At 38.8% G+C, this 15,706-nt stretch overlaps 1 protein-coding gene across 10 annotated transcripts in view; it reads right to left on the minus strand.

Annotated features, from left to right (window-relative positions):
• Positions 1-15,706, minus strand: part of VPS13B (vacuolar protein sorting 13 homolog B) — a 455,756-nt gene that overhangs the window by 420,375 nt on the left and 19,675 nt on the right. Inside the window, exon 1 of one of the 10 annotated variants that reach the window (XM_082046873.1) lies at positions 5,663-5,791. The exons of the other annotated variants lie outside the window; for them this stretch is intronic. Within the exon in view, the coding sequence (XP_081902999.1) occupies positions 5,663-5,698 (36 nt within the window). The 5' untranslated portion in view covers positions 5,699-5,791. Of the gene's footprint in view, positions 1-5,662; positions 5,792-15,706 lie in introns of those variants that run through there. 10 annotated transcript variants of the gene reach the window in all.

Below are 15,706 nucleotides of genomic sequence, written 5' to 3' on the forward strand. Positions count from 1 at the left end.
GTAATGGGATCAAGCTGGAACACAAGAGGTTCCACTTAAATTTGAGAAAAAACTTCTCAGTGAGGGAACAGGCTGCCCAGGGAGGTTGTGGAGTCTCCTTCACTGGAGACATTCAAAACCCACCTGGACATGTTCCTGTGTGACCTCACCTAGGTGTTCCTGCTCCAGCAGGGGGATTGGACTAGATGATCTTTTGAGGTCCCTTCCAATCCCAAACATACTGTGATAACTGTGATAGTTCTTTTTCTCTCTAAAGACATTTTCTCATTTTAAAATATATATATATCCTATGTGCAAGACCTCCAAAGTGCCTCATAAGTATGCTTAATGGGAAAATAATTTTTTCTCTTGAGGATCACTCACCTATTTATGCAAATATTGTCCCTCTGCTTTCAGCAAATGAAGTTAAAGAAAACTGAGTTTAAAAAAAAAAACACACAACAGGAAAATGTGTAAAAACAATGACCATTGTAAATCAAAATTTTAAAACCTGAATTGATCCTAAGTACCTAGTGCACAAACTTGCAGAGTTCTCCATCGCTGTTTTCTCTCTTCCTCTACAAAACTTTTTCTCATCCTTTGTTATTTCTAAAACGTGTTTAATATCCTTTATAAGTCAGTAAGAGATACACATTTCTATTTTTCTAAAGCATATCTTACATTGCAAGATGCAAAAACTGCAAGAGATTAATTCATTTCCCACTAGCAGACTGTGCTTACATGGTTGAGTAGTTAGAGGTCTGTAGCAAGACTTTAATATTCAGAATATGTTCAATTTAGCAAACCTTTAGCACAGTCTCTTGAACAGACTTTATTCCCAAACTGGTGAGATATCAGCTGGACAGTGGGAGATAACTGGGTGAAAAAGTGGCTGGACTCAGGCTGGCTCAAAGGGTTGTGATCAGGGGTACAACGTCCAATTGGTGGCTGGTTATTCGTGGCATCCATCAGGGATCAGTACCAAGCCCATGGTCTTTAACACCCTTATTGAAGACCTGGAAGACGGGATAGAGAGCATCCTCAGCAAGACTGTGGATGGCACCAGCCTAAGGAGGAAAGCCAATGCAGTGGTGGGCAAGACTGCTATTGAAAGGGACCTTGAGAGGCCAAAGAAATGGGCTGTCAGCAACTCTGCGACATCCAGATGCAATTGTTAGGTCCTGCACCTGGGGTGGAGGTACTTTGTGTAACTGTACAGTTTCTAGAAATCAACTAGAAAATAAATCCAAGAACCCCAGTGGACAGCAAGTTGAATCCGATTCCACAGTGTGCCCCTGCTGCAAAGGCGGCCAACTGCATGCTGGGCTGTATTGGCAAGGGTGAGGCCAGGGCTGTGATTCTTCCCCTTCCTTTGCCCCTTGTAAGACGTCGTGTGGAACACCGCACCCAGGCTAGGGCTCTCCTGTGCAAGAAGGGCATGGACGTGCCAGGATCGAGTCCAATGGAAGGCCACCATGGTGGTTAGAGGGCTGAAGCACATAAGTTCTTCCTCAGGGGAGACTGAGACAACTGGGGCTGCTCAGCCTGGAGAAGGGAGATTGTGCAGCTACCTACAGCTCTCTACTGGGAGGGCACAGACAAGGGGAAGACAGACTGTCTGTTGCCACTCAACCTCTCACATTAAACCTTTGCCAAATCTGAAACACAGACAATTCCAAGCTGGGCAAAAGCTTTTTCACCAGGTGGTTGATTGAGTATTGGAACAGGCTGCCCAGACAGGTGGAGGAGTCTCCTCAGTCCTTGGAGCTACTCAGCACTTGGCTGCCCAAGCTCTGATGCAACCTGCTCTTATAAGTCTTGCTTTGGGAATGAAGATGGACTAGATTATCTCCAGAGATCATCCCAAATGGCTCTATGATTCCTCTCCATGCAAAAATGAAACAAAGGTAACACAAGTTTTAAAAAAATATTATCTTAAGAATACTCTACAAGTTTCAATAAAATGGCAAGCCCTCTCAAGATATTACTTTGAAAAACATATCTGATTATGTTCCACTGCTATGTAATTGTCAATATGCATTACATACATACACAAATAGACATATTCATTCATACTACACTTCTGTCTAACCTTGCAACACTTCCGCTGGCTAGCATAGACCAAGCATTACTCACAAACAAGTCATCAACTCTTCTACAGCCTCAATAATTTCATTGCACAATTATCCTGCAAAGAATATTTCACTAAGAGTTAACAACAAACAGAAATTGAAATATAGGAGCAGAAAAATAATTTCATTATTTTTCTAATCAACAGCAAACTAGAAGCATACTGCCACTGAAACAGAAAAATTGGTGACTGAAACAACATCCGTAAATCTTTTGGAAGGTATGAGTTAGTAGCCTAATGCAAACTAACTTTAAAAAAATACACATGTATAGCTATCTAAAAATTATGACAGTACAAAATACTGAAGATTTAGCTAAATCAGATGGGGTTGCTATTTTTTAGAATAGTTAAGGAGTTCTGTATTATATATGGAAGCTATATATAGCTTATACATATACACTTATATCTTCCTAAGTCTACTGAAGACAGTCCATTTAATTTCACTGTTGCAATACCCAATTTTAAAACTTTTTAGACTGGCAAATCACATAACTCTGAGTGAGTACTTTGAGATTAAGCTCCACCTTTCTCTAAGGTAGATGAGAGCATGATGGAATGTCTTTATTTTTGTACTAAATTGTTTTTACCAGACTATAGAAAAATATCAAGGAATCTGGGCCACAGGTGCAGAGGCAAAGCACTTTGGTATGTGGGGGAAATAAACCAGGGTGACCTGGTTAAGAATAATATACAAGCTGGAGCAATCAAGAAATAATTTAACAAGATGTTGGCCTGAATTTGCATCTTGTTGTATCTGATTTCGGCTGATTTTAGATTCAGAGAAAGGAGTAGCAGCAGGGACCAGCAAGGCACACTAAGATACCTGTACTAGTTCAGGAGGTTACATCCATCCCTCAGTCTGTTATCATAAGCCATGTTTTGTTAATTCTATACCAGCACAGCACTATGTGCTCAGAAACAGCGATAGGAGTTAGAAATCCATGTGAAAGCTGTAAACAGGCTAAAATGCTGCCACAGCAGCCTCAAGTGACAGCCAAGAAGCTTGTAGAAGTCAAAACGTGTGCTATCTGCCTACTGATTTCTGGGCAATAACATCTCCCTGTGATGTTGCTACTGGTTTGATTAGCTGATTATCGGAAATATTTGAGAGGAACATTCCTTTGTTTACAAGAAAGGGAGCTGTCAGAATCTGATAGCCTACGGTTATAAGGCCATAGAGCCAAAGACAAATAAAACAGGCTGTTCTCACTAAGTGCTCCTCAGAAATACACTCCAATTTCTCAATATCCAAGACAGAGTGACAAAATGACTTCGTAAGTCATTTGAGGGGAGTTGTACAAATATCTTTGCATTTTGGAAAGAAGTGCTATTATAAACTGTTAACTGATTATCTAGTAAAGTTTGATGTTTATTGTGTTTTAAAAAAAATTATGAGGCCACCTACCAGGATGTAAGTGCTTTTTAATAGAAATAAACATCTCAAAATGGCTTTTCTGCAATTTCTCATACGGTAAGCTTTTTAAAGATTTCCCTCTTCCTCATGTTACAGGGAATTTGCCCAGTTTTGGGGGATACGAGTGGAGGCATCCTAATCCTGTGACATTAATTTGTGTTTGTTTAACACCTAGCACAGCAGAGTCCTCATCCATGACTAGATCTCTCAAAGCTACAAAGAAGAAAACAACAAACAGTAAGAAATATTACAGTAGCAACTGGCAGCTATACTCAAGATTTGGCATTACTATAGAAGGGAGGATGGAAGGGATGAAAAAAGGCAATTTGTAAATGTTTGTTCCACAAAATTCACAGTGCACAGAACTCTGACTCAGTAATTCTCACACCAGGGTGGCCTGAAAGAAAAGGGGTCAAGAGGAGAGATGGAGCAGAAAGACTAGTGCCAGCTGGGCTCCTTCAGCAAAATGGACCATGTGGGGCATCCTTGATGCAGGACGGATGGGAGCTAAAAAGGGTCCTCCTGCCTCCCAGATTCTTTGTGCCTAAAAATGAGAAGGAGGAGTGGCTGGAACAGTTTATCCTGAAGGCCTGGGAGGAAAGAGTGACAGGAAACGCAAGCAGGGGAACCGACTGTAAACATGAGACGAAAAGGGACAAGATGTAGCCTTAATCCCTTTTCTGACTTGTGTTCAGAAACAATGAAATCTAGTAGTGTTAAATGAACTGGTATCTATTTTAAAAAAGCCCAACTTTCTCTTGGAAATTAAGTCTGAATAACACCTTGAAACAGCTTATCTCCACACCAGGAAACTCCAGAACAGTTTGACTGCTCTGCTGTCACCCAGCCCAACATGCTGTTCAGAGGCTGCTATAGGACCATGTCACCCCCAGACAGGTCCAGCCACTGAACTGGTCAGCACCACAACAAACATTTTTTTCTTACGCCACTGGATTTCCTTTCTTCTCTGTTCAGTAACAGTATTTAGACCAGTTTACATTTTTTGTGCATTATTTTGGAAGACGCTGTCCCAAAGACTGGACATACTCTCATCCTTGTTACAGATGACAGCTATTTCTCCAGCGTTTTATCAAGTATGGTGTCCTGAACACCACAGGAAGATCAAAATACCATTGTGAGCATGGCTTGATCACATCACTGATTCATTAAACAACATCTGGGAGCCATTAGCAAAAACCTGGCCCCTCCAGGTCACCCTTAGTACTGTAATCTGTTCCACCTGCTAGAGGACTAGCACTAGTCCCAAAACCTGTTTCAACCAGCAGCACCACACTCTTCACCAAGACATCACTTTCCTTTGTGGTGGCAGATTATCAAGTGTACTTGTTTCCCCACTGTCCTAGTGGGTTGTCGTTGCAGCTCCATTTCACAGTTTCTCTGAGTGGTACTTTCGCCTAACTCATTTCCTACAGCAGTTTATTAGAAAGCCAGACCCCACATGCAGGAACTCCTTCCACCAAGCACCTGCCAAGGACGTAGTAATAATTTTTATTACAACATAGCCTTGCCACCCACTTCCTTCAGAGGAAGGTATAATACTGTCCAGACCAATTTTTTCTCCTAATTCTGAACACCATGGAGCACTCTACCTACAGCAAGGCCTCAGCATGTGGAATAGTCCCCAGCTCCCAAATTTCTAACATCAGGACAAACCTCTGACACATGACAGAGAAAGGCCTGAGGCACAAAGCTCTGCCTGGAGAACCTGCTATCCAAGCGAGCTCTTTTCACTGCTAAGCATCATTTGGGCAGGGTTTGTCCTTCAACAGCTGGTGGGGGGGGGGTAAGAGAGGAAAGGAGATAATGAAATGGCAAAGGATTGTACATGCCAGTGTCAGAAGAAGTACACCCACTCGGGTCTCCCCAGCCGCCACTGATTTTCATCAATTTATAGGTTATTATCCTTAAAGTGACTAATTCCCCATCAAAATTGTTTGAAACTAGTCAATACATTCAAAATTTAATGGAGCAGTGAGAAAGAAGAGGAAGACAAGACTGAATGACAGATAAAATCATGCACATCTGGCCTCCTTAGGATAGCAAGCTTAAAATCCAACACAACTGAAAAGCATTGGGGTCACAGATCTTAGCCCAGCAGTTCTTTCCTCCTCACTTACTGTATGAGACCAAGCCAAATATGAGCTTGTGGCCATTCTCCACAGAAAAGGCACCAGGGGAATCCTTCCCCAGCTGGGAATGACACTTTTCAGGATCTTTTTACTGATCCAGGGAGGCTCAAGTAGGAATGAGATTACCAGCCGTGGGCACAGCAACACAAACTCTCTACAGTTTTCACTGCATTCTGCAAATTCAAAAGCTTGTAGAACTAAACAGAAAGTAAGATCTCTGTATACAATACAATCTACTGCAGGAGCTTGGTAAATTGACATGAGACTAATAAAAGATACTTCAATTTTTCAGAATTAAGCACAGCCTTCACAAAAATAATACTAAATGGCTTCTTAGTGCTATATTAAGACAAAATTTTATTTCCTAACTTATTTCCAATAGTTGTTCTCATGCAATAGACATTTGGTGCATTCTATGCACACACATGCAATACTATGTAATTGTATCATTAATGCCATTTATGAATGGTATTCAAATAGCTTTAACAAATTAAAATATTTGGGTGTGTACAATTGTAGGTTAAATTTTAGAGACTTCCATATACCTGGCTGAAACATCATTTGTCCTGATTCGGGTACTTTTCTAACTTTTCTGCTGATCAGATTCTAAACAAAGCAGCCAAGTTGGTGGAGGGTTCCAGGTATCTCCAGCTATTTAGCTGTCTCAAGTAAAACGTCCATTGAAACAAGACAATTTTATAAAAAAGCTTGTACTTAAACTTTCAATTACATATTAATAGCCCTACTGTATTTGTAAGGACTCATTTGAAATTCTGCATTTATTTTTATTCTTTCTTTTTAAGTTAACTTCAAATACCACTATGGGGAAGAACATATTTTCACCAAATGCAATTTGTCGATTACATCTTATCTAAATAACATTAGTTAACAAAACTAATAGACTAAAGTACAAAGCCGGCTGAATGGCTGCAAAAGCTTCCTGGTTAATAAATGTGAAAAAGTACACATAGGTACAACTTATTCAAAACATGTACATTAAGGAGTTTTTACTTACAATCAGTCATTTCTTTTGCAATTGTCAGTCTGTGACGTGTACACCATTTCAAGGAATTTATTGCTGTTTATAATGTACTGCTTTCTAAATAAGAAAGCTTTTGAAACATTACCTTAAACCTAAACAAACAATAATTTATCTTCTAAAATAGTCAGCAATCACACATAACCATCAGAATGCTATATATTAGAAGTGTAGCTGTCAACACTACATTATAACTGTTGTGAAGCTTTACAAAAGACCTCTATAATTATAACATAACTTAAAGTTTATCACATTGATGAGTTTAAAATACATGTCTCCTCTCAGGCAGTAGAGACTTTTTATAAGAATCCAACATTTATTATTCTTTCTAGTGACCACCATGTGCATGCCACTTCTTTATACAAATTTTGACATTCAAAATTATTCAAATGAATATCACTTTTCTTCGTGCAAGCTAACCAGAAGGGATATTTTTTAATATAAAATTAAGAGCAAAACCTCTCCTCCCAACTCTGTGCCAATCATTCTGAATGGAAAATATTTTTTCTTTTATCTCTGTTCTAATTTGCAGTTATAAAATGAGTACAGGTTTAAAACGAGGGAGGAAAGTGAGTGTCAGCAAGAAATGAAGTGCCCAAGGGAACAAAACATACAAATATTCTGAAAGAAGCTGGGGGATGGGGACTCCAGCCACATGTAAAAGAGATTAAAAATTGAACAACAGGATAGAGAAATAAGATTCATAATAACTTGGGGAAAAAAATGTGTATGTGGGAAAGTTAAAAGCCTGGAAACACCCTCTAATCTCGTACAATGCCAAGCAGGAAAGCTCAGGGAGGATTTAGCAGAGGAGAAGAAAATAATGTATCTCATTTCAAATTAAAACATGGAACATCACTGGTAACAAAACTACTCAATAACACAGGCCAGAAAATATATTTGAAGTTTAATGCACAAAAATATTATCTTACATCTATAATCCATCAGGTTTTTATCTATTTACTTAAAGAAATATGTTCTATAAATTTACGATTGACCTGAATAACCACAGGTAACACACCATTAAATAATCAACTCATTCAGGTTTCTCTACTATTTATCATTTCAGACTGTATATATTTGTTGGGATGGTGGATAGTTTTAGCTTCTTCAAAAATGAACTCAAGACATACTACCCACAATACTAGAAATTCATTCAAGTGCCACTGTTCATACCAAATAAAAAGAGAGCTTTACTTGACTGATGCATTTTATCTGCAGTCCTGAGGAGGAGTTGGAACAGATAATTACATTAGCCAGAAGGCAAATCCCTGTTTACAAAAAAAACCCCACAAATCTTGATCTGAATTTTAGGTAATACCAAGAATTTAAGCACCGAGGTAATCCTGGATTGTCCACCCACAGCAATCACCCAGGGATGAGGTTCACGCTTTAGCACCCTCCTGTGGCACAGACCACAGTCCATCCCCTCCCAGCTCCACCACACACACACACACACAGACAGACTCACTCTTGCCAAGCAGGTCTCAATCCTGTCCTTCCCCTCCCTTCCCCTTCAACAGCCTGTGGACCAAATATTTACCCCACATCTCACAGAGCAGGTTCAGCTACTTCGTACTTGAACGTACGAAGTTGGACATTCATCCATCACTTCTGAATGGGTTCTATATACCAATAAAATAAAATTTAAAAAGTTATGTTCGTTCAGCATTAAGTACTGATAGATACATATTGAAGTATTCTAGAAATATAAAGCTCTAAAACATGTCAGCTTGTTCAATTTTTTTTTTCCTGAAATCTTCAATAACCATGGTCAACTGATTCCAGGAGCTGCTCATTGTCAAGGTTTACCGTTGGGGTAGGAACACAAGTTTGTGATTCATTGCACAAAGAGATCAAGTATTCTTTTTTTACATACTTGATAAGAAAAAAATGCATCTGGCTTTCATATAGCTAATGGGCTGGCACAATATTATTTCCAAATTTCCTGGTCAATAAACCCAGATGCAAAAAGCCACAGACCTTTACTTCCTACTGAACAAACGCTGAAGTGCCAAGTGCTTAAATAGTACTTCAACATCCATAGGAACCTCAAAATCAGTTTCTAAGCTCTAACACAAGGTTCAAACTGACAATACATAAAGTTACAACAGGACACTGTTGTGGAAGTGCATCACACTGATATGAGTCTCAACACAGTCACATAATGATCTCTCAATATCCATCTTTCTAAATATACTGAACTATGTTTCCTACATTGTGACTTTCTATGTTTTTAGAAACTTGATCTGGTAGTTAGAACTTCATCCTAATCCTGCTCCCTTTGTGGAAGAACATAGGCACACTTACATATAGGTAAGCATTAGTGACAAATTACAAACAGCCTTTTTCTATCTACAGAGTCTCTTTTTTAAATTATCCCATTAGGGATATATCTGAAGAATTAGGATGAACAAATACAGTTTAAACAGAAAAAAAGAAATATAAAAATTAATTTAAAATATTATTAGAGTTGGAGTTTCAATGCAATGGTTAAAAAAACAAAAGATGCAATACTGGAGATAGATAACCTGTAGATTTTAGCTGATCTTTGAAAAAGAAAATAGTAACAATACAGACTAAAACCAAAGAGCATCTATGTTATGAGGACAAAACTTCATGCCAAATCATGATACAGAATATTGTAAAGTTATCAATTGTACAGATACCTTTATGATTTTCATAAAAACTCTAATGACAAAAACAGTACTAGTCTAGTACTATAGTATTACTACCCTTCCAAAAGGAATTTTAGCTGACCGCTGTGTCAGTGGCATGAAGGACAGAAAAATGCAGGAACTGAAAAGTAAGCACTGAAAAGCAGCAGGGGGTTCCAGTTGAATTAAACAACAACACATCACACAAGAGCTGCTTATACAGTCTAAAAATTGGGCATGTTCCACACACTGCTGAGGAAACAATACATGGTGCACAGACCCAGAAGACTCAAGAAGCACCAACATGTTCAGCATTTCTTTTCCGGTCTTCATTCTCTATGCCTAAGTCATCCATCCACCCGTATTTATGCAACCACAAGATGACATGGCTTATTTTGCCAAATATCTCAAAGAAAGTATATACCAGCCACAGACCACTAGTCTGGTTGAGTACTTTACCACGTTTACCACTGTTAAGACAGTCAAGTGACAGTGTCCCAAGCTCTGTAACAGGTTCTGAACATCCTCTTCCTAATGGCAGGAGCAAAAAGGGAGAAAGCACTCTTTGTTCTGCCTTCCACCCAAGAGTCTCATGTTGTTCCCCTGCTGCAAGTGCCACTAGCCCAGAGCACCTGAGAGAGCACCAGGCCCGGGGCAGTTTATAGATCAGAGAGAATGATTAAATCACTGAGCTGAAATTTTCTCTTGTACTTTCAAGAGTCCAGTAACAAGGCCAGAGATATTCAACTTCCTGGGGTTGCCAGCCCTGCAAACATCCCAATCAACTTTAAAAAAATCCTTCATAAGTCTACCCAAGAAAAACTTTCAGGCACCAAAATAATTTTTTGGGTGCCAAGTGTTAGCTCAAGCAAAAAACCTGATTTATGGTAACCCTGAAGATCAGGAGAAATTAGTTCAATTTATAGACATCTTCTTACAAGAAGATCAGATTACATGATCAAAAAGCTCTGTTGGTGTTAAAAGCCTATTCATCCAGGATGGTAGGTAGCTTCTTCAATAATTACTTGTTCCAATATCGACTACTGAATAGTGCCAAAGAGGACAGACTAGTAGATGATCAGAAATGGAGGTGGGATAGTTTGACAAAGATGACAAAAGACAAAGGAAACAAGAAAACAGAGTGGTAGAAACAAGCAAACAAACAGTGCTCCCTAAAAACAGCACCTTTACTACACAAGAAATACAACCTTCTCCAAAGAATGCAAGTCATACCACAGCCAGTCACTTGGCTTAATGCAAGAAAAGAAAAAAGTAGTAGTCATTGCCTGTAGTCTCTTCCACAGAGAGCTCTTTTGCTATGTAAACCTCTAATGCATGAGTGTCTCTCTACAAGATTTTAAAGGGACTAAAATTTACTAAATGACTTATTATATGTAAGATCTGTAAGTTTAACATAATAGTTTGGAAGGAATTATGAAAATGGCTCTCTGAACAACAGCCAAACCAACTGCCATGAGAAAATTCCCATAAGCACCTCAGAGCAATGCTTCAGTCAACTACAACATACTAAGCTGAACGACACACAGAGCGCTAAGTCTTATTTCCAGCATTATTAAATGGAAAAAAAAAAACACCTCACTTGCATTTAACAATAAATTTTAATTTGGCATCTGACTGTAAAAATGTGTCATAATTGATTTTGATCATAGAGAGACAATTACATACACAGCTATTACAGATGCCTGTTAAATACTGCAAGATCTATAAAAGTTATTGGAAACACGCTTTTCCCCACACTAATGTACAGTTGTTTAGATGACTACCTTTTAAACCACCCAAATATCCCACAGCACAATGTTCAGAAACTAGGTGCCAGTATTGCACCTCAGATACATTGTTCCTGCGGTAAAACAGGACCATATGAGACAATACAGTTAGAATAAAGGTGCTGTGTTCAAGCATTTAAGATAAGCAATGAACGGCATGTTTCTTCACATACCTAGCAAGGTTGGGAGTTTTTTTGTTCGTTTTTCCTTTCTGGAGGAAGGAAGTGTGTTTCTCAGGTGGAAGAAGCCAGAATTTTGAAGTTACTTTGCCCCAATATTCCCTTTCAGGCATAGTCTGGGACTTTCTCCAGCTCAGGTGGGAAGGCAGGATCCAGCCAGCAGTGGGAGAAGACTCAATTCAATAAACCTTTCGCTGAAAACCACGCAGGTGGATTATTGTAGGTATATTACAAAATACCACCATGACTGTACAACGGCAGCTTGTTATGAGATATTCAGTAAAACTTTTTATTGTATAAGAGTACAGCAAAACCAGCTGCAGCAAACCATGCCCTCCAGAGAATCATGAAACTTGCTGCTACTCACATGGTATTTTGTGCAGATGCCACTACTAAGTAGGAAATTAAAATGGCTAAATATTTTCAAATTAATCTTTGGGCAACCAAACTATTGGTTTCAGAATTGCATTAATTAAGAGTAAGACACATTGCAGCAATGAAGCACACTGAGCAAAGCTACAGAACTACACGCGAGTTTTGATAACTGGAGAACCCGCAGGGCCACCCACAAAGCGAGGGCAGGGCTGGGGACAAAAATGGGTGAGCAAGACGGGCGGTTTGGGGCATCAGAGGCTTTGCAGACCCCACAGCAGGTTCCACAAGGGCAGCGGAGCAGCAACGCTGCTGTCCCCAGGCTGAGCTCCTGCAGCACCTCAAACGCTACAACCCTGGAGCAACAAGCAGCCCTCTGCACGACCCGCACAGCCCGTGAAAATGAGCTGTCTACACAGCGAACACCAACAGGTGGCTACTTGCAGTATAATAGAGACTAAGCCCAGCAAGTACTGTCTCTGAATAGGTACATGTACTAGAGACTACTTTTGAAGTTCAATACGCTTACCAGTTCTATTAGGGACTTTTTCCAACACCTTACATGTTGCTAGAAGTTTGTCACAGCTGCTGTTACACGGGAGCACAAGAACTGATTTACTGAGCAGATAATATAACTCACAACATGTGGGAACACAGTATCTGCAGCCTCACACAAGAAAAAAAGGAAAAACATCACACACCCCAAACCATACTGTGAACCCACTTTCTACCAAAATACAGCGTACATTCCTGCTAATATTTTTTCCTCCAAGTCTTAGACTATAGGAAAATAAACGAAGTGCAGAAAAGCGTTCGCATTTTACATTGTTATTGTAATTTATATTTAAATGCATATTACTTATCACCGTTCTCTAATACATTAAAGGAAGAATATAGCTACGTTCTCTTGAAAGGGGTAATTTTCATTAAGATATTGGAAAAGCAATGACACAATTAAGAAAATGGATCATAAGAAGAGGCATGACATTCCAACGATGAATTGACTTCAGTCTTAAATATGTAACATTCTAGCAAAAATATATAACTGGTTTTATAGAATTGTAGAATTTCGCATGAGAAGCTTTGGACAAAACACCAATATTTAAACAATTCATGAAATAACATTTTTTTAGAGATTAAAGTTCCCAAAAGAACAAATAGAAAAACAAGACAAGGGTAGATTTCTCAAGAGGGAAAATAAAAGGCAATTTTTCCTGAAGTAAACTGGTTTTCATTAAAGTTTATCTATCAAGTGAGAGTTTCTAAACAGATTTATTTATAAATAGATGTGTCATAATTCTACTTCTATTTGCATTTTTACTGCCAGGAAAAAAAAAAATCTACATCAGAAAGTTCTATACACACTACCTCTGCTTACCAAATGAAATTAAAATAGTTCGAAGCCCCCAGAAGAAATTGTGCAAGTGTTCAATTTTTTTTATTTATGAGATTCCTCCAAACAGTCTATTAAAGCGATTAAGCATTCCAATGGAATCCAACATTTTTTAATTGTATAAATTTAAACTCAAAAAGACAGCACTATGTAACTGTTTTTGTCAGATAGGCACCTGTTAATCTTTAAGAAATAAATGTTTCCAAATACTGTAAAACTACTTTTGTCCTCTAACTGGTTGCTATTCTAATTTTCAGCCTAGTTTACATCAGGATTCTGAATAAAACAAATATTTATGGAAATGGTACAGGACTGCAGGACAAGCTTCTGAGGCCTGGCTTTCTGATGGGGATCATGCTTACGCGCTACTCGTCTTCAAAATACAAGTGAACCCTTTCCAAACTCAGGTTTTGCACTCCTTTAATTAAGGAAAAACAAATTACACAGTATCTCCAATAAATCTACATTAATATTCAAAATGCAGTGGCAAGGGAAGCACTCTGGGTTTGTGAAGTGAGAGCGGTGGTTGGCACAAGGAAGGGATATTCAGAAAGGCAAAGTATGAGCTCAGGTAGCAAAACAGCATCTCTGAGAGCAGCAAGTGGCACAGCAAGCAGGGATCTGGACTAAGCGATGAGTAGACAGCCAAAATATATGAGATCTCTCAGGCAGGAAAGCCTAAGAATCATACTGAAATGTTCAAGCCTACCAAACTCTTACACGTGCAGGCTGACCTGGATGTCAAAGAGCATCCCTGTCTGCCCTTCCCATCCTCCTGGCCACCCTCCTTCCATTTCTAAAACAAGACTTGGAACTGTAGTGCAGGCACAAATAAAAAAATCCCCGCATCATGCAAGACTCATCTGTTGATCATTTAGAATCATTACTGATTAATCAGTATATACTTGAAACTATATGGTGCCAGTCAGAAGCAGAACAGGAGACAGATTAAGCCCATTTCTTTCTGAACAAGCCACACACTGCAGAAAACCAAAAACAAATCCAAGGCGCAATGTATATCTAGGAATATATTTGTGTTTCTTAAATTGTAGAAAGAAGAAGATAACCTTGCATGAACAAAACCATTTCTTATTCAATAATAAGAGTAAACATGACAGAACACATGAATTTACTCTCAAGAATTGAAATAAATCCTGGAAATATTTTTATTTGTGCAAGAAACTACATCAAGCCAGCACAGATGACGGGATCATATCACATTTAAATTCACTGCAGCAGTGCTCAATGATGGGGAAAAAAAAACAACTCGTCCTGTACAAAGGAAGCTTTTATGCTATTATGACCTGAATGTGTTCAAAAAGTTACTTTTAGAAACTGCTTAAGAAAGCACTACATGTCTCCCCAAAGGCTGGGATAAATGCTGAAAATAGCAGAACACTCCACTTAAATACATCCTTGCTTTCTGCTTATACAAGATTATACATAAGCCTTTTGCACAAATCTAAGAAACGTGTTCTTCAAATAAAACAGTACAAAATACAAACATGTTACACATTAAAGACACACGTATCATCACTATTAAGATTTTTAATTGGGTGTAGATATCCAAGAACATTACGTATTCATAAAACACAAAACGTCATACACCATACTGGTGCCAAGGACTGAATAGGAGCTTGGTATTAGTATAGTCACCACACTGGTTTAACAACAGATAAACACATGAAGTGCTGGTTTCAAAATAGCTGCATTTTACCCTCAAATAGAGTCAGAATCATAGAATTACATCCCAAACTCAGAATTTGTGGGCCAGAACCACCAACCTCTAGCCAGGTCCAGCATGACCAGAAGGAAGAGGAATGTCTGTCTGCTGGCAATTCTGAAGCAAGTCTGTTCCTCACCAGATTTGAAACACTGGCCAGTTCACTGCAGTCAGGCTCCTATGGTCTCATTACCTTGATATTTGCTTTTACTACTAGATCACACGACCAAGATGAATGCTGGGGTGGGGGGACAGTGAGAAATCATTCAATTGGAAGCACCAAAGTTTACTTTCAGATTTCTGAAAAACTGTATTTTGGTATTTCTCTTTCAAATAAAGTTTTCCAACATTCCTGACAGCTACACAACTTCATTTTACCTGATAAAAATATTCTTCATATACAAAAAAAAAACATCCACCTGAAGTGAAGCATGGCTTCAAGACACACTAGTGTGCCCAGGTCTCTCCTCCAAAATAACATCTCCCTAGTGGTGCCCTGTACCCACAGGATTCGTTTACCTCATTAGGCCCTTCGGTGAAAAACACGGCCATACTTCCAAGAAAACACAGCCCAGAATGGAGAACTAGACATCCAAGCAACAAGTCACAGACAACAGAACAGCAGTTTAACCAGTTACAACTCAATACTGAACAGTCCCAAAAACGGGAGGGTCCTGCTTTGGACAAGCAGGAAAATACTGGTCTGTGTTATTTCAAACATCTTGTTTGGTTTGTTTTTTCCAAGACAAAAGAGAAAAAGGCTAAAAACAACATTGGAATTTCAACAGAAAGAAAATATTTGCATAAATTATGTATTCAAAAACACCAAAAGAAAAATGACTGAAAAGCCACAGCATGCCCTTTTTACAAGTTAATTTGTGT

The sequence above is a fragment of the Streptopelia decaocto genome, assembly GCF_964273445.1.
Source record: "Streptopelia decaocto genome assembly, chromosome: 2".
Classification (NCBI taxonomy): domain Eukaryota; kingdom Metazoa; phylum Chordata; class Aves; order Columbiformes; family Columbidae; genus Streptopelia; species Streptopelia decaocto.